This window comes from Akebia trifoliata, chromosome 13 (assembly GCF_017979445.1).
Source record: "Akebia trifoliata isolate Shusen 1 chromosome 13, ASM1797944v1, whole genome shotgun sequence".
NCBI lineage: Eukaryota > Viridiplantae > Streptophyta > Magnoliopsida > Ranunculales > Lardizabalaceae > Akebia > Akebia trifoliata.
The window spans coordinates 10,488,358-10,514,487 of NC_141387.1; the positions used below are offsets into that span (position 1 = coordinate 10,488,358).

Here is a 26,130-nt window from a genome sequence, read left to right on the forward strand (position 1 = left end):
AACTTTCTAAAATCCAAACATCATCATTATTTTATGTAAAGTCAGCTAATCAAATACAAGGGTTTCAATCTTCAAAAAAAAAAATTATTGCCGAATTATATCATATATTTTTCACTTAACATGAAAAAACCTTCCAAGAAGTTGTGTGTTAAAAAAATACTTTTTGAAGGAGCCTTGATCCCAAAATTGATGACCTAACATAAAATAGGAAAATTTAAAAAAAAATCACTAGGAAGATTTAAAAGAATGTGGATTGAGGTAGTGAGAGGAGTCATGACTACACTTGCAATGACAATAGACTACTTTAAGACTGAATTTTATGGATTATGTGCTAAATTGATTCAATTGATCCCTATTTTTATTTTATTTTTTTGGCTAAGGCTCCAATGAGCAAGATAACTAATTTTTTAAATGTAGACTGCCATCTTTAGTCTTTTACCCAGCAGTAGGTGTCAAGTACTCCTGTGTTCAATTATTTGGCAATTTTAGATTCTTCAAGTGTAATGTGAAGTAAAAGTGCCGATGAAGTAATTATTATTTTTTTCGTTATCTGCAGAGATGACACAAAATAATGAGTTGAGTAGCAAATTCATGAAATCAATTTCTAATCCAATGTGTCACCTTGCACAAGATAGTGAGTTAATTCGTCATGAGTCCTTTGCACTAAATCGATTGTCAAAGTTACTACATGACATCCCCAAAAAATAGTGAGTCAACTCACTATGTATTTTTATTTTTGAAAAACTTCCATTTTTTGTGCAATATGACACCCCCCAAAACAGATAGTCAACTCATGGTAATTTTCTCAAAAAGTTCAATGAAATAACTCAATTTTCATGGAATAGAACACCCCCAAAATAGTGGGTTGACTCGTTACATATCCTTGAAATAATTCAATTATTGTACAATGTGATGCCTCAAAATCAGTGAGTCAACCTAATCATTCTCTAGCAAAGGATCACTTTCCAATGTATACCTGACAACTCAAAATGATGAATTTCATTTAGGACTAATCGAGGTATGAAACTGTTTCATAATGCATACCATGTCATCCTAAACAATGAGTCGACTCAACCCATATTTAAAAGCTGATTTTCAAAGTAAACATACTGAGCACAAACACACCAAGTTCATGTGGAATTGAAATGTGAATTGTTAGATGAAAATTTCCCAATCTTCTGGCATAAAAGGCTGAGACACATTTCCAAATAAAGGATGGAGGGATTAGTGAAGGATAGGGTACTTGATAACCTAGATTTCACGCATTTCTCAATGTGTGGAATGTATTAAAAGAAAACAAACCAAACACGCCAAGAAAGGTGTCACTAGAAGTAAAGAGCTTCTTGAAATTGTTCACACTGATGTTTGCAGACCTTTCACCACTGCATATTTTGGTGGTGAGAAATATTTCATTACCTTTATAGATGATTTCTCACGTTATGGTTATATTTACCTTTTGCATGAAAAATCTCAATTAATAGACATTTTAGAGGTGTTTATTACAAAAATGGTTGAGACACTATTGCTAGAAAGGTTAAAATAGTGAGATCAGATAGATGGTGTGAGTTTTAATGTAGATAAGACGAGTTGAGCCAAAATCCTAGCCTATTTGTTAAATTCCTAGACAAATGAGGTATTCGTGCGCAATACACAATGCTTCGTTCATCTCAACAGAATGTTGTTGTTGAAAGGCATAATCATACCTTAATGGACATGGTTAAAAGCATGTTGAGTTACTCAATAGTCCCTAAGTCATTGTGGGGTGAAGTCTTAAAAACCATAGTGTATATTTTGAACCGAGTTCCTAGTAAGACAGTTCTAACAACTCCCTTTGAGTTGTAGACTGGTAGAAAACCTAGTTTGGAGTTGTTCAACAGAAGCTTGAATTTATAATCCACAAGAAAAGAAAATGGACTTAAGGAAAATTTATGGGTATTTCATTGGTTATCTAGAAAAATCTAAGGGATATAAGTTTTATTGCTATAACCACAGTACGAGGATTGTAGAAATCAAAAAATTTAGATTCTTAGAGAATAACAAGATTAATGGGAGTGAAGAACCAAAAAAGGTAACTCTTGAAGAAGTAAAAGTAGATACCCCATTAACTCTTCCTTTTCGAAAAACTGTTGATTCTCAAATTGCACTACAACTTGAGGAGGATGGCCAACAAATAAATGAGAATGGTTCTCCACTTCATGAAGATATCGTTGAGAAAATTGTAAAACCACCACAACCAATAGTTCTTAGGAGATCTTAGAGGGAAAGAAGTCTTGTCATTTCAAATGACTATGTGGTGTATTTATAGGAATCTGAATTTGACATTAGGATAAGAAAAGATCACGTCACATTTTCACAAGCCATAGAAAAATAACAATTCTGATAAAATTGATTGATGCCATGAAAGAAGAAATGAAATCAATGGACAAGAACAGAGTTTGGGATCTCGTTAAGTTAGTTGATAAATGTAAAAAAAAAAAGTCAACTGTAAATGGGTTTTCAAGACTAAACTTGACTTGAAAGTCAATAGTGAACAATTTAAGGTCAAACTAGTCACAAAAGGTTTCACTTAGAAATAATGCATTGATTATAAAGAAACATTCTCTTCAATTTCAAAGAAGGATTCCTTAAAAATTATTATGGCTCTAGTAACTCATCTTAATCTTGAGTTATATCAGATGGATGTGAAAATAACTTTTCTAAGTGAGGATTTGGATAAGGAAATATACATGGAACGATCAAAAGGATTTGCAAAGAAAGGATGTGAACACTTAGCTTGCAAACTTAGGAAATCCACGTATGGACTTAAACAGACTTCCAGACAATGGTATATGAAGTTTAACGATACCATTATTTTTTTGGATTTAAGGAAACACTATTGATCAGTGCATATATATGAAGATTAGCGGGAGTAAGTTTATTTTGTTAATTTTGTATGTGGATGATATTTTGCTTGCTAATAACGATCTTGATTTATTACCTGAGACTAAGGATTATGTCACTAAGTATTTTAAAATAGTTGAAATGGGTGAGGCAACTTATGTGATAGGTATTGAGATATTTAGGGATCAATCCCAAGGCTTATTGTGATTATCTTAAAAAGGTAATATCAATAGAGTCATAGAATGATTCAACCTGCATAATTGTTTAGCCGAAGACACACCCATCGTGAAAAGAGATAAGTTCAGCATTATGCAGTGTCGAGAGAAGGATTTAGAAAAGAAAGAAATAGACGAAATTCCATATGCTTCAATCATGGGAAGTTTGGTATATACTCAGACTTGTACCAGACTGGATATCAATTTTGCAGTTGGGAAGTTAGGAAGATACCAAAGTAATCCATGAATGGATCATTAGAAAACTACAAAGAAGATTATGAAGTATCTTTAAGGAATGAAAAACTATATGCTCACTTGCAGGACATCAGACCATTTAGATGTTGTTGGTTACTTAGACTAGGATTTTGCTGGATGCACAGACAACAAAAAGTTCACTTTAGATTTTGTATTTTGTTGGCTAGTAGAGTTATTTTGTGGAAGAGCATGAAGTAGATAATCATTGTTCCATCCACAATGGAAATCGAGTTTGTGGCATGCTTTGAAGACACAAGTCATACTCTCTGGTTGCAAAACTTCATCACAACACTTGGTGTTGTCGAATTTATTATCAAGTCGTTGAAGATATTTTGTTATAATACCACAACTATTTTCTTCTCTAAGAATGGGAAGTACTCAAGTAGTTCAAAACCCATGAAAGTGGAGTCTTGGTGGTTAGAGAAAAAGTCCATAAACAACAAGTGTCAATTGACAATTTGAGCACCACGCCTATGATTTTTGATCCATTGACAAAAAATTTACCATCAAAGACATTTAAGGAACATGTTATTAGGATGGGTCTGTTGAGGAAATCATAATGTAATGAATACTTGGATTAATTTCTTATTATAATTGACATTAGCTTTGTGTAATAATAATAGTATTATTTGTATCTGTCTTAATCTTTTTTTCCTATTATGTATGTACATATTATGTTTGGATGTGTGATTAACAGAAATGCCTTGTCAAGGCAAATTAAAGGGACTACTTTCAATAAGGCTAAAAGCCTTATTACTTTTATTCCCTATTTTGGAGTTTGATTAAGAAGGGTTGTTTGTGGTGCAATACATGGAATCATGGCATAGTTGACATATGGTCCTTTGACTCACATGAATAATCTAACTTAATTCAATGTTATTATATCTAATAAATTGGGTCATTGGCAAATTTTAAATTGTGATCACATAAAGATTTTTATGATGGAATCAAAATTATTTACAAATATATCATTGCATTGTTTACAATGAAAAACTACACATTTGCATTATGAGATTCAAGCTGCTAAGTGAGAGAATGTAATCCTACGTTTGGTGTACCCCAATGATTCCCATGGTTTTAGCTATTTTATAAAAGTTGGAAACCATCTAATAAAGGGTTTGGCCAATGATATTAGGATCCCAATTCTATTAGGTTTCTTAAATGCGAAGATTCTTGTAAAGGAAATTAGAAGATTACCTTGATGGATAGGAAACATTCTAATAGAGAGCCTCTAAGCCCTCTTGCTCTCATCTATAAAAGGTGACACTCCCTCATTACTAACGTCAATAACCATTTTGAACTCTCAAGCATCCTTGTTCCACACAAGAATTAAGAATTTTAGTGATTAAGATTTCAGCTTTACCATCAATAACAGTGCCTAGCCATTCCATAAGATAGAAAGAGAGAAGAAGGTGTGTCTAGATTAAGGAGGACTGCACATACAAGGGAGCTCGACCATTGGTTTATTCGATTTTGATTTCTTTGGTTCTCTCCTTTATTTATTCATCGATAAGCAATGTTGAAAGGTGCACCATAAACTTGTTTTATATTAAATCGAATATTGGCGTGATCTTTTGATTTGGATTGGATTCAACGATCCTAGAAACATTGAGTTTGTGTTAGTTTTTTTGTATTCTATAATCATGGATTTAATGTGTTAAATTCACATTTTAGTCTAATAAGACTTCCAAAAGTATTTCTTTGTTTTTTTTTTAATTGGTTTTATTGTGGGCCCAATTTTCAATTTTATATCTCTTTTAAGGTCTGTTGCAATTTTTGTCTTTGTCTTTTTGTTAAGTCTCCAAGTATTTGGAAGGATGCCAACGTAGGTTATGTCTTTAGGAAGGTTTTTTTATGTTGAACTTTCCTTAGTACTAGATGTGGGTTCCACCAATTTTTTTGTATGTGTGAAGCTTCCCAGTGTAGAATTTGTGAATTTAGTTTAGTTGCTTTGTTACCTAGTTATTTCCATTTTTCATTTTTTTTTATTTGATTGGTGGGACCCATGGGATTTTGAGGATGCTTGATCGTGTGACAAGTTTCTTAGTTGAGACTTGTGGGTCTCACAATTTGTTTTTATTTGTTAATTTATTTGTTATTTATTAATGTTTAATGTTTCTTAATTTTTTTTTTAATTATTTGATGTCCTTTTATCTTTTTAATTTTTCAATGTTTTTATTTATTTATTTTTTTTTTATGTTTTAATTTTTTCAAAGTTCAAACATTTATTAACAAATTTTTATTTCGATCCATACGAATTATTTAAAATTTAACTTGTTTGAATTTTTTTACTCGTCGAAAGTTTTTCATAATTTTCAAAAAGTTTGACAAATTTTGGCAAAATGGTCAGTCGAATTTGGAATTGGCATTTTAGGTACTTGGAAATGTCTTCTTATGCATAACGTAGTCTCTAATTGTGTTTCAGCTGTCGTTGTTGTTTCAGTAAATTTTGATGAAAAGCTTATTTGGTCTCGGAGTGATGATTTCTAAGTCCAAATGTTGCATTTTCCTAGCGTAACATGATTTTTAGCTGTATTTTGAGGTTTTCCTAGCGTTAAATGTTGCATGTTGCCTTTCTTATAAAAATATAACACACATTCATGATTTCTATTTTGTTTTCTATATTTAGTCTAAAATGTATGTAGAATTTGTGTATTTGAAAATACATTTTTATACGTTAAAATCCAATGAACTAAGTTATAAAGTCTGACAAATGCCCTAATAAATTTTGTGATTTTACATACTTTTGGGTACTTATTGTTGGAATTTAGAGGGATGAATTTGAAAACCCTTTAATATTCAATAGGTTTAAACCATATGATAAACCAATCTTTTAACCATAAGGTAAATCTATCTCATATTTGCTTTATGCTTTATGTTTTTTTACTTTATCGTTTTAAGTTTAATTGATAGTTTTGTTTTTGCCTTGAATAATTTTAGTCCCACATCGACTAGGAGAAGAATTGATTTGCAATTATAAAATAGTTGTACTTCTAATAGCCTTAAGTTGATAGAAGTAGTGGGCGGGTTCACGTGTGTACATAGGGGCCCAAGAGGAAAACCCAGTGTTCCAATTGGGATTTGGATTCACCGGTCCGGAAACCTACAAGAAAGGGGATAGGGGGTTGGCTTCTTAGCCCTCCAAGGTAGGGTAGACCAGATCCAATGTGAGCCAATTAATAACCAAGTAGTCATCTTCTAGATTTTACCCCTTGAAAAGGGTGATAGGTGCATACGTTAGACTACCAGATATTGATGTTGGGCTGCTTGGTGTAGTTGCCAAGATGTATGTTGGGCTGCCTGGAGTTGTGATAGGGTTTCTCATGTCTGAAGTCGGGGTCCTTGATGCTACACGGTACGTAGATTGGACTGCTTAGAGGGGTAGTTGGAATGCCAGTGATTATGTCGGAGGATGATCCTCTCTTAAACCACTTGAATGAGGCTTTTGCTGGCTTTGTTGGGGTATTGGTTCATTTGAAAGTGAGCTTGGCCTTGTTTAGTAGATTCTAAAAGACGTGTTGTAGGACGTGGCACTAATGTGTGTGGTGATCGGTAACAACCATGTCGAAATTACATGTGGCACAGTAGTTGAAGTTGCAACCCGTTTCCATGTTCGGCCTATGCTTCCGTAACTTGAGGAGCTTGTCGTCTAGTAACTTGGTGAGTAGTTGCTCCACAATCAATGATAGTAGGGTGAAGATCATTGGGCAAGCTGTGGCCGCATGATAATCGTGGGATTCATTGTTCATTCACCAGTACTCAGTGGCCCTTAGTGGTGTGTCTGGAAGTATTCTCCCGATAACCTTGCTCCCTTCTATTTCCTTGAGAGTCCTTTGGAGGGCTCCCAGGTAGATTTGCATGTGATGGAGGTCATAGGTCAAGACTTCGTGAATGGATAAGTGTGAGTGATTATACCCTCATCTTGTTTGAATGCCTCAATTTACTTTTGAGGGGAAGTACATTTCTTTACTCTACGTTTTTTTTTATTTGGTAACGAGATGCTTCAAACCTTCGTGGTTTAGTGACGTTTTAAAAAGAGTTTAGGGTCTTACCAGCTTTATTCTTTGGTTAAGTACAGCCATGTAATGTTAGACCAGTTTTTGATTTTTTTCATTATTAAAGCTTTGTGACAGCCACCCCTAATCACATAAGGGTGGTGGCTTGGTTGATGACACATTAGAGACCATGCACGTGACTATGGGTTGGATATATATATATATATATATATATGGGTCCCGTTCAGCAACAAACATTTTGGCAAAACATTTTTCAAAACATGGGTTAGAAGTTTTGGAATGGGCTGATTTTTGGTGAGGATGATCTCTACGGTGAGGAGATCATCCTCACCAAAAATCAGCCCATTCCAAAACCTCTAGCCCTAGTTTACAAGTTGAAAATTTGTGGACCGTCCATTTTTTGTAAACCATTTTTGATGGGGTTATAAGTTTTGGAATGGGCTGATTTTTGGTGATGATGATCTCCTCACCGTAGAGATCATCCTCACCAAAAATCAGCCCATTCCAAAACCTCTAACCCATGTTTTGAAAAATGTTTTGCCAAAATGTTTGTCAAAATGTTTGTTGCTGAACATTTCCCATATATATATATATATATATAAAAAGCTACCCAATCTTCAAACCTCCATAAGTAACAAAGTATGAACATCTCAAGTTGGTGACTAGGTTGGATACTTTTGTTGTTCTCATCAATGATAAATGACCTCGGTGAGCTAGGTTACTTATATTAAGAGTTTGATCATTTTATTGGAGGGGGTTAGGCTATGCAAATCGGGCTATGAGTAAGAATTTGAGCATTGCAAAGATCAAATGAATGTGACACCAATTTATTATGGTACATTGGTTATTGCGTGAGTAGTTACGAATAAGGCTATAGTGATTCAACTCATGGTTGCCCACCCAAGTCTATAAAAGGGAGTAGAGCCATCCTTCCAAGGGTTCAAATTCTAAGAACTCTAACAAGCATCTCAACTCAAACTCTATCTAACTTATTTACATATACTTTGTTGGCATGTTCTAACTCAACAATTAGAATCTCTTAAGGCAAACATCACATAAATATCCCAACTCGGCAAAGAAAATCAGAATATGCATATCTTGTTGAAGAACAATCAATCTTATCAACTTTAACGCATATCTCAAGTAGTGTGTAAAATAGAGCAATTGGATGATGTTGTTTGTGAGAATGATAAAAAAACTCGTGTTGCTCTTACCATCACACTTGTGCTATTGCATCCTTCAAATCATGTTATCTTCCAACTTTTTGTTACCTCCATAACCCCCAAATTAAATTTGCAATTTTCAAAATCGATCACCAACACAAAAACCATAACCTCTTGCTACTTGAGTCCCTTAAAGTGATATTCTCCAAACTCTTGTAGGAACGCATTCAAATGATCCAAATGAAAAGGCAAAAGTTAAGTGACTATTTGGCTTATACCCTTAAATCCCATGCAATGAGCATCTCTATTTTTTGCCAAGATGGGGAGTCGTTAACCTCAAAATTATGCTATTTATGAGAAAAAGGAGACATAGAGTTTGTAGACACCAATCTATGCTATCAAAGTACAAAGATAAATTTGTAACGTTACAAAATGAAAGAAATGCTCATTTAAATATGCTACTTCACATTTTGGTGAATATTTGAGGGACTTTTCTAACCTTAACTCATGATTTATTATTATTTTTTTTGATAAGTAAACTGAACTCATGGTTGGGCCTCTCCATCAACATGAACTTTGAGGAAAGACAATGATTATCCCAAGTTTAATTTCAATCATTTATAAATTAATACACTTTTTCTAGGATACATTTTTCTTTGGAATCCTTACCATCCCAACAGTCCTATTGATGGAGAACGGCGAGGTTGGCATTTTTCAGAGATATAAAATGACTTAAATATCCCCATCATTAATTCTAACATAAAATATTGATTTTTTTTTCCATTAAAGTCAATACCAGTCATCTTCAATAAGTAGAATAAAAAAATCAAGGATTTTTTTTTTTAAATAAGAGGTTGAATAAGTAAAATTTAATTTATTTAGATTTCAAGAGCTTGAAGCTTGCATATTTTTAGGAGCAAAACATGGAGGTTTTTGGTTTGGTAAATATGAGGACATTCAGGGCATTTCAGTTAGTCTTCCAGTATAGACCAAGATCAAGTAACATATGTCACCGGTTTGAAAAACACAGGTGGTATGTCAAATATTCAAAAAAAATCAACTTGGAGAGGGTATCTCTAGATAAACACTGGAAGAAATCTGAAAAAATCAACTTGGCGGCATCCAAACGCGTGTATGCGCAAAACGCACACCGCGCGTTTAAGTGAAGAGCTCTTTACTTGTAGTTTTGTCTTTATTATACTGATTGGTTCCTCGTCAACTAAGTTCTGCTCCATTTATGTACTTTTTACGAATAAAAGCTCACATAAAAACCCTAATTCCAACTCTCCCTTCGATCCTCTTCTGAAAACCCTAATTTTGTTTTTGAAAGATCGAAGTTATTGGACTCTAATTCATTCTCTCTTGGTTATGATATTACTGTAATTTCGTTTCAGCTCCAAGGATCAAAGAACTGTTTTTTTTGGTTTTTGTTTTTGTTATTCTTCGTTGCGTATGATTTTAGTTCAAAAACCGAAACCCTAATTCCCCATCTGTTGTTCTACGGAACCCTAATCTGATAATCTTCTACAAAATCTCGTAATTCAAAAAGATAAATTTCTCTACCAAATGTCAGTTGAGAGACCTCTCGATGCATGGGAGGAGATGCAGCGGCACGGCCACGATCTGGCTGACCGACTTGCTCAGGGCTTCACTGGGCTTCTTCAATCTCACGGTAGTCCCTCTCAATTCTCATGGCCAAACCCTCAAAAGCCAAATCTGTTCGATGTTGAATTCCCGAGCCATAGCTTCGGAAAAATGGAATTTGGATTAGATACTACGAATAATTCTGGAATCAATGGTGTTTCGGCGATTCTTGATATTGGGAACAGGTTAGGGCAAGCTGGGACAGAGTTTGGGGCTTGTGTGAATGGAGTCGTTCAGCAGTTTTTCCGGATGTTACCCATGCCGTTTCGGCAAGATGAGAATGTAGTGGCACCAATGAGAGCAGATTTGGATGGACAAAGAAGAGATTTGGTTTTGAATAGGCAGATGGAAGATTTTGGAGATCTGGCAGAACAGTTTAGAAATTATGGGTTTGCGGAAACCCCTGATGCTGTTGTTTCGGATGAATCGATAGATGAAGGAAGTTTCGACCTTGATCGAAAATCTTTGGGAAATTTTGGTAGATCACAGGTAAATCTTTTGGAGCACACTTATTTAAAGATGTATTTGTATGTATTTTGCTTTTATATATAGATACACCCAAGAGAATGCAAGTGTGATGCAAGTGGGTGAAAAATAGAAATGACAATAATTACATCCCATTGACACATTATATACAATGCATGGAATTTGTTTTTCCAAAAAAGATGGTCAACAGAATATCAAAATGTAACAGAGAATTTGAAGCTTCTGATCAATCTTACAGGTTTGTTGTTGACTAACACCGTCGAATAATGATGTAGTCCGATTCATTGAAATTAAGATAGAGTTGAATGGGTTTAATGAATTCAAAGTGGGAAAAAGGTGAAAGTGAATATGGGTTTAACTTGACAGGGACTGGAGACGGGGGTTGGGGAGATGTAGATTTTGAAAAACTAAGTGAGAGAGAGTGAGAAAAAAGTATGGCTTCTTTATCTTTTGTTTCAGATACAAAATGGTATATTTATAAAAATAAAAAAAATACAAAATAGTATTTTGTTTTGTTAAGGCTGTGTTCTATTATTTTTGTGACTTTTAAGTAATTTTTATAAAACACTTTGTGAGAACATTTTTTGTTACTACTTTTAAACAATGTAAGTTTGTTTGGTAACATTGGTTATAGAAGTACTTAATCAACAAAAAGTGCTTAAAATTGAAAAATAGATGTTTGGCAACATTAAATAAGAAAGTAATTTTTCTTTATAGGTATACTTATAGTTTATATTTTAATGGAATATCTCAAACAATTGAGATGTAAGATTCATGAATCATGTATGAGCATAACTACAAAATGAAGATTAGATTTACAATTTCATCTCTATGAGTAACCATTAATTGCATAATTCAACATTAGTAGGAGATGCAAGTTTGTTATTTTCATAAACATCCAATATTGGTGTTATTTTTTAGAAAATCTCTTATTGTTAATATTAATATGACCGTCATCTTGCTATTCAAACTCTCTCTTGTTGTTAAAAAGAAAAATAATAGGATCCAATGTTGAGGTTTTTTCTTGGTTGGATTCCGTTGAGAAAACTATCTTCTGTAAAATGAAAAACAAAAAAATAGATCCAAGGTTTCATTTTTCACTTGGTTGGCTTCTCTTGACAAAATCCTAACCTTGGATAATTTAATTAAACGGGGATTGCCTATGTCAAAAATTTTCTTCATGTGTAGAGCAAGTGGTGGGTCGGGGAGTCACATTTTACTTCATTGTGCCTTCAATATGAAAATTTTGATCCATTTTCTTGGTCTTTTTCAAGTTGAGCGGGTATTCCCACCCTGTCTTATCGTTGTTCTTGGGTTGGAGCTATAATGTGTTTTCTAGCAGAAAATGTATCTTTTGTCCATCCACCCTTTTGCAATGTGCTGCGGACTCTGGTTGGAGAGAAATAGAAGTGTCTTCTAGGGAGTGGAGAAATCAACCCCACGATGTGAACTTGGAGATCTTGGGGCTGTTATTGAATTGGTGCTAATCAAGGAAGGATTTTGAAGGGCTGTTCTTTGAGGATTTTATTTTCCAGTGGGAAGAGATGTGCCCTTTGTTGTTGAGAGTTTTGTCTGCTATAGTCTTTTTCTCTTTTCTTCTTTTTGGCTTTTTTTCCTTTGTACCCATGGGAGACACCTCGGCCTCTTTTTTCTTTTTGTTCTAATACATTTCTACTTATAAATTTTTTATAAATAGATTTGAGTAATAAAAGAAATTGTAAAATGATTGAGGTCAACCATGATACAAGTCAAATCTAATGACTAAATGTAATCGATCAGTTTAGTATTGGTGTAAATCCACCAAAGATCCATCTATACTTATGATTAATGGTCTCAAAAATAAATTATTAGATATATTTACATCAAACATTTTATATCTAATGATAGATCCAATTTATGCCTACATATGTCAATTGATGTGAACTTGTAACATACTGCCAAACAAGTAAATAATGGCTCTAATTTGTAGGACGGTTTTATTTAAGAGATAAAATAGGATATTTAACCCAGGATCTAGTTATGATGGAAATTCTACTTCCCGTGAAAGCAACAAGTAGAAACAGTTTCTTACTTCTACTTTAAATGCTTTTTTCCCCTCCAAAACTATTTTATGGAAACATTTTTTTTATCTGGCCAAACCAACTTTTGCTAAGAGCACCCCAATTCATATGAAATTACTAAAGAATTAGCACGCATCTTGGTGCTCTTAGTAAAAGTTAGTGTTGCAATAGAAGCTCGATTAATGGTGCTCTTAGTAAAAGTTAGTGTTGCAATAGAAGCTCTATTAATTAATTATGTGTATGTTGGCCTGGGATATGGGGATAAGATGCAAAGACACTTACGGGGAGAAGAGGCTAGGCCGGCATAGAGGTGAGGCTAAAGGTTCGTATGGGTGTAGCATGTGGAAGGGGATTCTTAAAGTGAGCGAGGATTTCGAGAGAGGCATTAGATATAAAGCAGGCAAGGGGGATAGGATCAGATTCTGGGAGGATAGTTGGTGCGGCACAACGCCTCTAGCAGTTCAATTTCCATCCTTATATGCCTGTTCTTTGAAAAAGAATTGTTCGATCCAGCAATGCTTGATTCGCGACGAGTCTACCTCTAATTGGGATTTGGGATTTAGGAGAAACTTCAACGATTGGGAGCTAACAGAGATGACATCTTTCCTTGATCTCTTGCATTCGTCGTATCTTAACGAAAGTGAACAGGATAGGTGGGAATAGACGAGGGTGGTTAAGGACTTGAGATTCTCTATAAGTTCTTTCCATAAGTGGCTCATCCCTTTTGCCGAACAATCCATTGTGGGGTCTATTATTTAGTCTAAGTCAATTCCTTCTAAAATCTCCTTCTTTGTTTGGTTGGCCTCCCTTGGGAGGATTCTAACGATGGATAATTTGACTGCTCGGGGTTGGACTACTCCAAATTGTTGTCCACTTTGTATGGAGGACGGGGAATCTGTTGATCATATCTTAGTTCATTGCTCTTTTTCTTATAATATTTGGTCAACTTTCCTTGGTCTTTTCGAGATCCAATGGGTCCTTCCTTGTAAGTTCTCCTTGTTGTTAGTAGAGTGGGCCAATAATGCTTTCTCATTTAGAAAAATGTTTCTTTGGATTATGATTCCCTCGACTTTTGCTTGGGGGGTTTGGAACGAGAGAAATAACAGGGTGTTCGATAGTAAGAGGAGAAGCTCTCATGGCGGTTTCTTGGAGATCTTGGGCCTTCTGTACCTTTGGTCAAAACAAAATATAGAGTTTGTGGGAATTACCTTTGATGACTTTCTTTTTAGATGGAATTCTTTATGTAATCACTAATGTTCTAGTTTCTTTTGTTTAGCTGCTGTTTGAGAGGCTCTCTCGGCCTCCTTGTACTTTGTTTCCCCTTTCTCCTTTAATATATTATACTTATAAAAAAAAAAAAGATGCGAAGACACTTTTGTAATTTTATAAACAACTAATATGGATTTGCATCAACAATACCCACCATTCTTTCATGATAATAAAGATAGATGTACTAGTGGATTTATTTAAGGGTATTTTATAATTTTAAAAAAAGATCAACTAATGTATAATAGTGTCAACAATACTCAACCGTCTCTCATTAGAATAGTATATTTTAAAAAATCCTAATTGTAAGGGTACTTTGTTATGCTAAGATTATATGTAAGACCGTTGTAATTGAAAATTTCGTCCATTTTTGGGGCTTAGATCCATAGGTCAGTTGGTTTGACACATTGCAAAACAAGGTCGTGGGTTCAAGTCCAGCTTACCGATAAAAGAAAGATGAAGGGCACTTTTGTAATTTTGATATGAATTTGTTTCGACAATCCACGCCATTCTATCATTATAATAGTAATAAAGATAGATGTATTAATGGATCTATTCTGGGTTATTTTTTTTAATATTTAAAATATTAACTAACATGGATTTGGGTCAACAATACTCACCTTTCAATAATATTCAGTAGAATTTCTGAAAGTTCTCATCATCATTTTGAAGCCTTATCCAAAACATTTGGGGTCCGATTAGTGGATCCTATTTCATAGGATTCATGTTAGGAGGTGGTCAATTTTTATATCAGCTGCCAACCTAACATGACCCATCTCCTTTATCCATGCTGTGGCCAGCAATGTGGTTTGAAATAAATGCTACATAGGTTGAAAATTTTGTGGAGTTTAAAGGAGTCTTCTTTGAAGACTTCATGGGGAAATGGGATTGGGTATGTAGATTGCCCTAGCTGTTTGGGCTGGTCCATTTTCTCCCTTCTGTACTCTTTTCGTTGGTGTCCTTGACCACATTTTAATATAAGTTGCATTTACCTATAAAAAGAAAAAAAAAATGCTTCACAGGCGGTGTTGTAAATTTTGAAAATGACAGAAAGTTGATTACTTTGTGCTGAATGCAGGCAAGTGTTAATATTACATCAACTTATGACAGTAGAAGACATGACATTGAAAGTTCTTTAGTTGCAAGGGGGGACTTGTGGAGAGTAGAGGCATCACATGGGAGTTCCACTTCAGGAAATGAGGGTCAACCTCTGTACCTTGTTCAGCTTGGACCTCTCCTATTTGTTCGTGATACAACGCTTCTTCTGCCAGTTCATTTATCAAAGCAGCACTTGCTTTGGTATGGGTACGATCGAAAGGTAAGTCAGTTTCTTTATTAGACGGGCTGGATTTACTCTTAATGATGCCATTGCCAGTTACCACTGTAGACTGATATGGATTTGGATTTATTGTCTTAGTTGCACACTAGCATATTTAACAAATCTGTGTGTATACACTCCAACGTTTGATTTGTGTGCATGCTTACTTCTATTTAATTCTCATTAAGTCATTATTCTATTCTAGTAATCTTGATATTACCAAGTTATTTTTTAAAAACTAGTTTCTTTGCTTCCACAGATTGAATCTTGATCACATTATTCTGTAGCACTCACTACTTGCATCCATTTCATGCAACTGGTATTGATATATTTTTGAAGTATTAAGCACCATTAGTTAATTTTGAACGCATACTGGTAACTTTAGATTCGGTTGGATTTCTGAAATTAAACACTACTTCGAATGGGCTCAAAAGATGTGATGATTCTTTTACTTTACTTTTCTTAGCTGGTAAATGCCTACTTTATAGAGGTATAGATGAGTGCAGGGTTATGCTTTTACTCAGCTTTTGGCCATACATTGTTGGAAAAAAGCTCTATGAATACAGGGAACTTCTGTTGATTGTGTCTTGTAACAGATGCTTATTCCCTCTTTCAAATCGTCTCTTGTTTCTGAAGTAGGTAAAATTTTGTTGAAGCACCTCAAATATCAGATCATAAATGCTAATATATTCTGTTAAAGAGAGTCCTTTGCATAAATTGCTTTGAATGGGTAAATCAATCACTTGTCCTTGGGGATCCGGCATTGACCAGATTGCCCTGTTTTGTCATAAATGCCTCCATATTCTGCTGAGTAGGATTCGACAATAGGTTTGGGAAGTCTTGTAGTTCCGTTGTGCATTAATCTTTTTTGTGGTGTTGATCTGCCATGGTCTTCTAGACACTAATCACTTCTTTGATGGACAAGGTTTCAAATAACGAAAATAGAGTATTGATGATAGTACTTGACCATTTATTACTGTTTTACCTTTATATCTTGAATTTTGTTATTATGCAATATCTATTATTAGATATAATCTATACAATAAAAAATAAGGAACCATGATTAAAATTTATTCGAATGTTGGTGTCCAACTCGTTCTCCTTTTCAGTAAAATTTTCAATTTTCAAAATAAGAGTTCTGAAATAGTAGTAACTGAAGTGGTGACAAAAGTACTGTTATCTATCATTGCAAATTTATATTTTGTTACTATTTGATATCTATTATCACATATAATTTATACAATAAAATGGGGAAATATTATTATCTCATATGTCATGCGTAAACATTATAAATTTATCAAAACAGTTTTTTTTATTATAATTATGGTGCTCCTTACCCAAACACACACACACACACACACGCACACACACACACTCACACTCTCTCTCTCCAATACCTCCCACATCTTGCAACTTGCATGCTCATGTACTATGTTTGTTTTTGTAATTGGGCCACATGGACACCAATTTGTCATTTTTCCATGAGGAATCGTGAAAGATGAAATACTAGTTATATTGAGAAATTTCACGGCGTAGTGGATGCAGTGTCCATACTCAGATTCAATGAATGTGTAGTACATCAGCCTAAAAAAACTTGAACAGAGAGAACATGTTGCTTGCATGCTCCTAAAGTTAAGACTACTAAAAACATGCAACAATCTCTTGGTGACAGGATGGTTGCTAAACCACATCCAGTTTTAAAGTTTTTATTTTTATTTTTATTTTTTATAATTGCTATTTATAATGTATATCATTCTACTAAGAATGTTACAATTACTAATGTTCTTGTGATTCAAGGGGGTACCTTTTGACAGAGGAAATAAGTGGAAGGAGGAGACCAAAGGATAAAAAATATTAATAGGTGATCCTTTGTTTCCTGGTGAAAAATGCAAGGAGAATAAAGTGAAAAGGAGACTGACTGATCTAGGGCCACTAGACGGTACATATGAGTTATGACATTGGGGTAGAAAAAAGTTTTTCTTTTTGAAGAGTTTGGAGGGAAAAGAGAAACCACACTTTTAGTTGACGTGGAGCTGTAAGTTCTCAAATATAAGTGTTGACAAAAAATTTAGCAATCTACCTTGTGATACGTAAAATGAGATGACAATTATATTTTCTTGGTTTTTTGATGAAGATGGTGATATAGATCTCAGTAGTCAGAACACTCGCTCAACAGAGTGTTCTCCTCTGATTAATAGTTAAATACAATGAAAATGACGATGTGTGACTTTCTTTTCTGTGGACTTTGTGTTTGATTGATTGAGAAGGTGTTTTCTGGATTTGTAGATGGTGGCTTGCAATGCTTGATCTTCTATAGTAGCTTTGTATAAATGTTTTCTTTCCGAGGTTCACATTTGGTCGACTAAAAAGGATTTTTTGACTTCTGGAGAAGGGCTTTTAGGCTTAATCTTCTCTAGAATTGGAGTCTAAGTTTTTGTTGAAGAACCTTGATTCTTCTTTGAAAGAGGGCTTGAGAGCTTTTTCTTATCTGGAGAGGTAGATTGTGTCTTTTGAGAGAAAGTAATGCAAAGATCTCTTAAATGGCTTAGGCTTTGGCTTTGATATTTATAGACTTAGGATAAGAGAATAGTTTCAATTATGTCCCTAACTTAAATGGATTTTATATAATTGGTCTAAAAGGTATTTGGTTTGGACCGGCCCGTTTTGGTGGGTTTTGGACTCAACCATGAGCTAGCTAGCTCGTTTGTTTGATGTTGGAGCTCAATACTTCATTGGACCATGGGCTGTATCTGTGAAAACCCAAGTTTAGAAGGCCCATTTCTAAACAATGATCCCGATTTGGATGTGTTGGTCCATTTATGAATTTTAGGGTTTTCTTGTAACTAGTGCAGGATATTAGGACCTTCGTAAATTTTTTATGCCCACATTAATGTCTTGATGAGCCACAAAGAAGGGAAAAAAAAAAGGAGAGAGAGAAAACAAGTTAGGAGATTAAGAATATAAAATAAATGGGGCAACGCATTCTCTTCTAAGCCGCTCCTTTCCACATGGCAAATCACTTATATTGATTGAATTCCTTTTGCTCAAAATGGCTTAACCAAAAAGTAGTATTGTGCAGGAGTGTCACACTTTTTTTTGGCTCTGTCCTCTAGAACAAAAGACCAGTAATTGATCCAATCTTGTGCATGGGCAGATAGAAATGGCAGGCTAGGTTAGCTTGCTTGTGTCATGTTTCAAGCATTTGGGATATCGACCAGGTGAACTGGTTACCCAGGTGACACTTCAACTGCACTGCACCTAATAGACTTTTCTAGGCTTATGAGGGCCAAAGGGGCTGCTCTTTCTTGTGCCTTCATCTTGTTGGGGTGGTTTAGCACCAGTCATGTTACCTGCAATCATATCCAGCAGTCAGAATAAATTAACGAAGTTGGATTGATGCCTTGAGAAATGTTTTTACTTTGTATTCCATATTTCGACCAATATGCTCTGCTCCATAGACGGCCCATGTATACTTACCAACTTATATCATATGCACATGGTGCTTCCACGTCAGTCATCTCTCTCCTACCTCATTCAAGCCTTTTAATTTACCCCTTCCAGAGCTATGTTCTGGGGATTGAGCTCTTAGGCTCAGCATCAGCAGTCTCAGTATTCACAGAATTCCTCTATATGAGAACCAAACACGATGAATGTGGACATATTGTGGTTCTTTGTGTTCACATGGCTTGGTTTCTCATAAATTTTGATGACCTCATCTATGACTAATCAATGATTTATGCAGTCATTACTGCTGTATCGTTCCCAGTTATGGTTTTGATCTCAACTTGGAAGGCAATCGTCCGCTTGAGATGAAGAGATATGACAAGATTTCCTAAATTTTAATTGATTTGTTTTTATATTGTGGTCAGGTTTGTAGCCCTTAATTGTTTGCTTGTTTTTAATTTAAAATTGCTTTGAACATCAGGGAAATATTTAAGCATTCTTGTGATCGTCATTAGATATTGCTCTATTCTCCATACCCTTACTTTTTATGTATTTATGATAATGCCTTCTTATATTGGTATGTTGCTGGGATTCTCAGTTCTCGATCGTGCACTTAGATAATTCTTTAAATCATTTGTTTTATTTTATTTTTTTGCTTGACTCTTACAGACACATTGTTTTTTATTGACTGTCAGAATGGGATGCATTCCCTCTGTCCAGCTGTATGGTCAAAGCATAGAAGGTGGCTATGTATGTCAATGATCTGTCTCAACCCATTGGCTTGCGTAAGTGCAAATATTGTTCTAACTAATGTTTACATTTTTCTGTTCTTAAATCATATTTTTCATATGTTATGCCTTCTTCATGACTTAAACTTGGCTGCTCATTTCTTTTCTTTCTTTTTCTTCATTCTACAATTAGTACATTTTAGTTTTGATGGTTGGTATCCCCAGTCATTGTTGAAGGCAATGGTCGTCGAACTATACATTCTTTAAATAACATAAGGAAAGAATATAAAGAAGGTGCATCCTTGTATAGGTGGTAAAGTTTGTGAGTAGTATTACCATAGGGACTTCACCTGCTTAAACATATTAAAAAAACAAGAAGAAAAAGATGAAAGCCGTTCAAGGTATTCCTCAGCCTTAAAAGGAAAATTATATCTGGTTATAAGAAACTTGGTTGTTTCGAATGTGTAAGGCTGACAGCAAATTGGGGTATTTAGGATGGAGTTAATTCTACTTCAAGGGTTGTGACATTCGTATCGACTATTTTGATAACAAACTCACCTATATATGTTTATTATTTGGTACTTTATCTTTGTATTTTTTTTTTTGGCATTATTTTGTTAGCGTAAGTAATACAATTCAATTAACAATATACACGTATGGGGGATGGGGAGGGAATATAGTTCCCTCAGAAACTACATTTTTATTATTTGTTTTTGGCATTATTTTGTTTGTGAGAGTAACAGAATCCAATTAACAAGACTAACAATATGGGGGATGGGGAGGGAATATAGTCCCCACAGAAACTTTTGTCTATTAACACATAGTCTAGCTTTTAAAAGGGAATGCTACCAATGAATTTAATCTATACTATAATGAATTGTACATATGTTCAGGGATGCTGGGTGTTTGCTGCATTCAACCCCGAGTCCATACTAATAAATCTACTGAAATATTTTGGGTTGCTACATCTATTACTTGTTGTTACATGACTAATGCCTTTAATAACATCAAGTTTGTAACTGTTCTAGGGTGATCCTGGAGTGGATAAGGACCTGGTTCATCTGTCATGAGAGGTTACGTGTAGTGGAGATTTGATGTCCACTTAAATTACTTGCATAGCCATTTGGACGTCATGGCTTGAGTTGTTAGGGACAAACCTTGAGGAATGGTGGATCAGGAGGAGAGGCAGGTCAAAGGCAAGAGACCCTGAGAGGTCAATTTGGGAAAGCCTTCTTCATCCTTGTTCTAGTGTTCCTCCCACTTTCCTTAGAGGTCCTATTTATAGGTAGGAGGAGGAATTCTTTCCCCCTTTCCTTGAGTCAAAGGGAAGCCATGTCACTCTCCGTTAGGGGTAGGTGGGTGAGGTTGTTCTCAGTCATATCTTTGTAAGGTCCCAGGTCATTGAATCACCTCCTTTCAGTGAGTGGTGCAGTGTCACCGATTTGTGGGTCAACCGATGATACACTGATTATGTCAGACGCCTTCCTGCCTGATGTCTGCGATGGCTCACCCATAATTCACACATTTCAGTTGGTCTCAAGGTCCATTGGTATGAAATGCCAGATATGATGTTGGCCCTGCGACATGCCTTTTCGCATGCCATCAATCCTGTACTCTGGTCTATCCCCCTCATAGTCTAGTGTACCTCTCCACAAGGTCAAGTAGCAGTCCTTCTGTTGGGCGTCCAAGTAGATCATGGTATCTAAGATGCTCCTTAACACGAGGACACCATCAATGACAGTATGACATTGGAAGTGCCAATGGCGATGCTACAGACTCTATCTATAGTAGTAACTACTATCAATTTTTCCCAGATGCAGTGCTTCTTGTATTTACATGACCCTATCTATAGGAATAAGTAATAACTACTACAGACTTTGTGTCCCATCTCTATCGCTGATGCAGTGCTTCTTGTATTTACATAACCTGCAAGGATAATTAGGTTTTAGTGAAATTAGTTTGCGAGACTAGTATTTTTTTCCCTATTTGCATGGGGTCATGGATAAGTGGGCTGACCCTTAAGGAATAGAATGCCGATGCTGGATTCAATAGAACCAAATTTCTGCGTGGTGGAAATTGAATACAGCAGCAATTGATGAGAAAAATATAGCAACCTTGCAATTTGGCTTTTGGAGTCTTGGCTATCAATCCTGTTTGACTAACCAACCTATGCGATGATTCGCCAAAAGCAACCTTATCACACACTAAAGTCATTTTTGTTGATCAAAATTCTCCTTTAACATCAGATATACTTACTTTATGGATATCGTACTTTATTAGCAAAAGGTTTTCTAATGACTAAGATCGTACTTACTAATTTAAATTTTACTAGCAATATAATTTCCTAAAGGCACTTAACTAATTTTTAACCAATTAGGACATGAGAGGTAGTCCAACTGAAACAGCTTGAGCATCCCTTTGGAAGCTTCTTTTCTTTCCTTGTATGCCGTGCTCTTTTTGTGAGAGGAATGATAAGGACATGGTGTAGCTGTGCAAGTGTTCTGAAAATTGGTTCACTTCTGTGCGTCTACTGTCCTTGCATCATTTAAAAAAAATTATTTCTTTTGGTTAATTAAAATGGTTCCTCTTGAACTGCTGAAGAAATGCATATCATTCTTTGCTTGCTCACCGGGAAGTGTCATCTCCCCATCAATATATTAGTACTCTGGTTAAACTTGTGTAACTATATTCTATATTACTTTCTTTACTTCCACGTGCTATTATGTGCTTTAGCCAGTCTTTTTAATTGAAGTAATATCTCTATTACTCTGAAGTTCGTACTATTGACATCGGTCATCTTTGGACTTGCTGTTCTAACTTTACTTTTTTTCAGTCCTTCATGGAACTACAGTTTCCAAATGGGCAGTTCACTTATGTATCTGGTGAGGGGCTAACTTCCAGGGCTTTCCTACCTGTTCTGGGTGGGTTACTTCAAGCTCAAGGTCAATTTCCAGGAGAACTGAGAGTTAGCTTCTCATGCAAGGTTAGTTAGCAAACTTGGAAAGATCAAATTAATGTGGTGGGTCTTCTCATGCTTAATTTCGAAATGGATTTTTCATACATCTGTCATGATTATGCTTGGTGGCGGCCCATTTTCTGTTGGGAATCTGATTTTGCTGTTTATTTTTCTGGCAGAATAAGTGGGGAACATCTATTACACCAACGGTGCAGTGGCCTGACAAATCCTTTTCTCTGGGACTTGTACAAGCCTTAGCTTGGCAGAGATCTGGACTCATGGTTAGGCCGACTGTCCAGTTCAGGTAAGGTTTTCTGCTATATTTCCTTCAAAATATCTTCTAAATCTACTGTTGTGCTGAATTAATTGTTTTCATTAGTTCTTATGTATGTGATTACCTATCAAAAAATATAAAAATCTTATGTATGTGATATCTGGCATGGATTCTGGTTGAAAGTATGATTTCTGTTGGCGTCTATCTGTACTCAACTTCCATTTCCTGAATAATCGAATATTGTTAGATGATGAGCATACCTATTATGATAGTCACCAAATTTTATGATTTTTTGAAAAGTCAAGATTAAATTGTGACATTTTCTTTCACCAATTAAATTAAGATTTATTTCCTACTTTTTCAATAAGTCGTGACTTTTACAAACTTCACGATTAAATCACAAACTTCACAGCAGCTTTACACAACAATTTAATAGGAACAACCACACAGCTCTCTAACCCTAACATCATTTCCCCCCCCGAAATTCCTGAATATCCCCATTGGCTGACTTATTCCCGAACTGTATTTTCTAGGTTGCTTCAGTTGGAACAATTTTTTTTGGGTAAATAGAGTCACCTGATACTGGATCTTGACTGCAATAAAAGACAATCCCCACTTCAATAAATGACTAGAAAAATACTTTTAGAGCTTCAACACAATAGCCTTTTTTGCTGAGCAAGAAAGGGGTTAGTAGTTAATGGAGGTGAAAGTGGTTTCAATGGGGTTTGAACCTAGGTCATTGTTTCAACTCTTCTCAGGCCTTCACTACTTAGCTAAGTGGCACCTTCTTCAATAAAATAGCTGATTTTTCTGTCTTATTTTCCTACATTTTGTGGTGTTTATGCTTACTGAAATGCTACTATTTGCATATGACCTCTCCGGTTTTACATCTTTATACACGGAAACTCTAAACCAATAATATGATTATTTGATTGTTGTTCGAAATTATTACAAAAACTGACATAATGTGCAATATATTCACTGATATTTGGTCTCATATCTTTAATTTTGAGATGTTTATGCTTGCTGAAGTTGCTGTTGTTTGCACTTTATATATGTTTACGTTTAGATCAGTAATTATTATTTATTTAGTCCTTTGTAATTTGTAGATTGTTTACAACTTGTTCTTTTTATGCACACTACTGTGGGTTCGTATGTTTGAGTGTTTTTTTTTCTTTTTTATTGCCATACTATGGACAGCCTATGCCCCACTTTTGGTGGAAGTGATCCTGGGTTGCGAGCAGAATTCATTCATTCCGTGAAGGAGAAACTGAGCCTAATGTGTGGATGTGCTTGTACCACATATCCTTCAGCATTTGCGTCAATATCTGTAAGTAATTGCCATGCCAGTAAAGTTTCAGCTTTTCAGTTGTGCTAATGCTCTTGCTTGTATGTTCTATGCACAACTTTTTAGTGTTGGCTTTTATGCCCTTAAAATTCATCTAATACGTACTTTGATAAATTTTAATTTCTCAAAAGTTTAAAATTTGATTTATTTTTAATTCCTCTTGTATCAATGTATAGCGTGTAAAGATAAATCATAATTATTTAGTCCAAATTGATAATCATTAGTTGTTGTATATAAGTCTGTGAGTTGCAATACCACAGATTGATTTTGCTTGATGATCCATTTTTGCTTCTAGTTCGGCCCATGCAGAACTTTAATTGGAATGTTAGCCTCGGTTGAAAAATCAGGATCTAGACTGCCAAATTATGTGCACTTTGCATCGGACCATCTAGTTATCATTATAGGATAAAAGAACCCTTAGACTTTCCCCAACCCTCTCTCATCCTCCCCAATTCTATCATTTGGTAGGGGACGATTCAGAAACGACCACATCTGCTACTTGGGAACTTTTTAAGGGCTCTTTGATTTGCTTCGTCCATGATATATGGGAATCACTATCCCATTCATTGTTATCTGATTTGAAGAGTGGATGGTCATTTTACCTCTTCTACCATGTGATATCTGTCCTATTCTTCTAATCAGCGAAAATTCACTGACCACCGATATTACTTCCAGGAATTATTACAGTGTTAGAATGTCATGGATTGTACCATATCATATTTATCTATAGGATAGATTTTGAATGAATTTGAGAATTTGGTTTATCGTATTTAAGAAGAATATAATTTGATTTATTCTCTTGATTGATTTACAATGGTTTATATAGAGAATCAAGAGTAATAAGTAGAAACAAACGCTAGATAAGGAATCCTAAACTCATCAAAATCAATCATAATCTTCATAAATATGATGCACCATGTCAGATGCATCACATTCTAGTACTCTAGTAGGAATGTTAAATTCAAACTCCTTAAAACCTTAAATACATTGAAGACCTTGTTGAATGTTGTAATTGTTTTGCACTTCTTTTCTTTACTTTGAATAAAATATGTAGAAAGTGTGAAATATTGAGACATGATGTTCTCTCAACAAAATGGGACTTAATTAAGCTTTGTTGGGCAGAAGCAACAGTTACTTAATTTTCACCATTAAAACACTTAAGGTGGACTTTCTACCATTTATATACAATCTCATGTCGTCTAGGGACTGGTTCATGTTTGACAATAAATAAGCCTGAGTCTATGGAAAGGATTCCATTAGAGGATAATGAAAACCCCATTTCGAACCCCTGAACCCAATGATATTTTTATTTATAAAAAAGAGAGGATAAATTGTGTGCTGTGGCGATGTGAATTATACTTCTGCTAGATTGTGGCTAATATTGTTCATTTTTTTTTTTCAAAAATACAGGTTGGCAGGTCCAAGTGGAATGGCAATATTGGAAACTCAGGATTAGTTTTTAGGGTTGAAACCCCACTGGGCAGCATTGGCAGACCTTCTTTTTCCCTTCAGTTGAATAGTGGTGTTGAGTTTTGATATCTTCACCCATTTGTAACATATAATTAAACTTGTATAGTAGGTTCAAGTTCCTAATGGATTTTACATTTTGTAAATAATAACAATGATGATAGTCCCACTGCTTGATTGATGATCAATCAATATATCTTTACTTTCCTTTCTTAAGGCCATAAAGTGACCTCTTAAATCTTCACACATCAGATTCTAAACCTTAATCACAAATCTTTGAGGTTGATCCATATAGATTTTTTCGACTAGTTCTTTGTTTAGGAATGTTGTCTTTATATCCATTTGATGTGTTTTGAGGTTATAAATTGTAGCTATGGCTATTAATAATCTTATTGAAGTAATTCTAGTCACTGGCGAATAGGTATAAAAAGAGTCAAAACCTTCCTTTTGATGGTAATCTTTGGCTACAAGTCTCGTTTTAAACTTATCTATTGTGCCATTGGATTTTAGTTTATTTTTAAAAATTCATTTACAACATATAGGTTTGAAATCAAGAGGCAAATCTAGTAGTTCCCAAATTCTATTATTTAAAATAGATTCAATTTCATTG

The 26,130-nt window shown here is 34.9% G+C and overlaps 1 protein-coding gene across 1 annotated transcript; it reads left to right on the forward strand.

The window, feature by feature from the left end:
• Positions 1-9,725: 9,725 nt before the first annotated feature.
• On the forward strand, positions 9,726-25,745 carry LOC147387815 (uncharacterized). The gene is made up of 7 exons (XM_086420620.1): positions 9,726-10,662; positions 15,064-15,303; positions 19,443-19,532; positions 22,309-22,458; positions 22,611-22,735; positions 23,906-24,035; positions 25,464-25,745. The coding sequence occupies exons 1-7, from the start codon at positions 10,096-10,098 to the stop codon at positions 25,587-25,589; spliced, it is 1,428 nt and encodes a 475-aa protein (XP_086276746.1). The 5' UTR covers positions 9,726-10,095; the 3' UTR covers positions 25,590-25,745.
• Positions 25,746-26,130: the final 385 nt, after the last annotated feature.

Excerpts from the sequence above, each read along its gene's own strand:
- LOC147387815 (XM_086420620.1), top strand. The coding sequence starts at position 10,096 with ATGTCAGTTGAGAGACCTCTCGATGCATGGGAGGAGATGCAGCGGCAC. Across the intron at positions 10,663-15,063 it reads GAAATTTTGGTAGATCACAG|GCAAGTGTTAATATTACATC; the intron begins GTAAATCTTTTG and ends TGCTGAATGCAG. Across the intron at positions 24,036-25,463 it reads CAGCATTTGCGTCAATATCT|GTTGGCAGGTCCAAGTGGAA; the intron begins GTAAGTAATTGC and ends TCAAAAATACAG.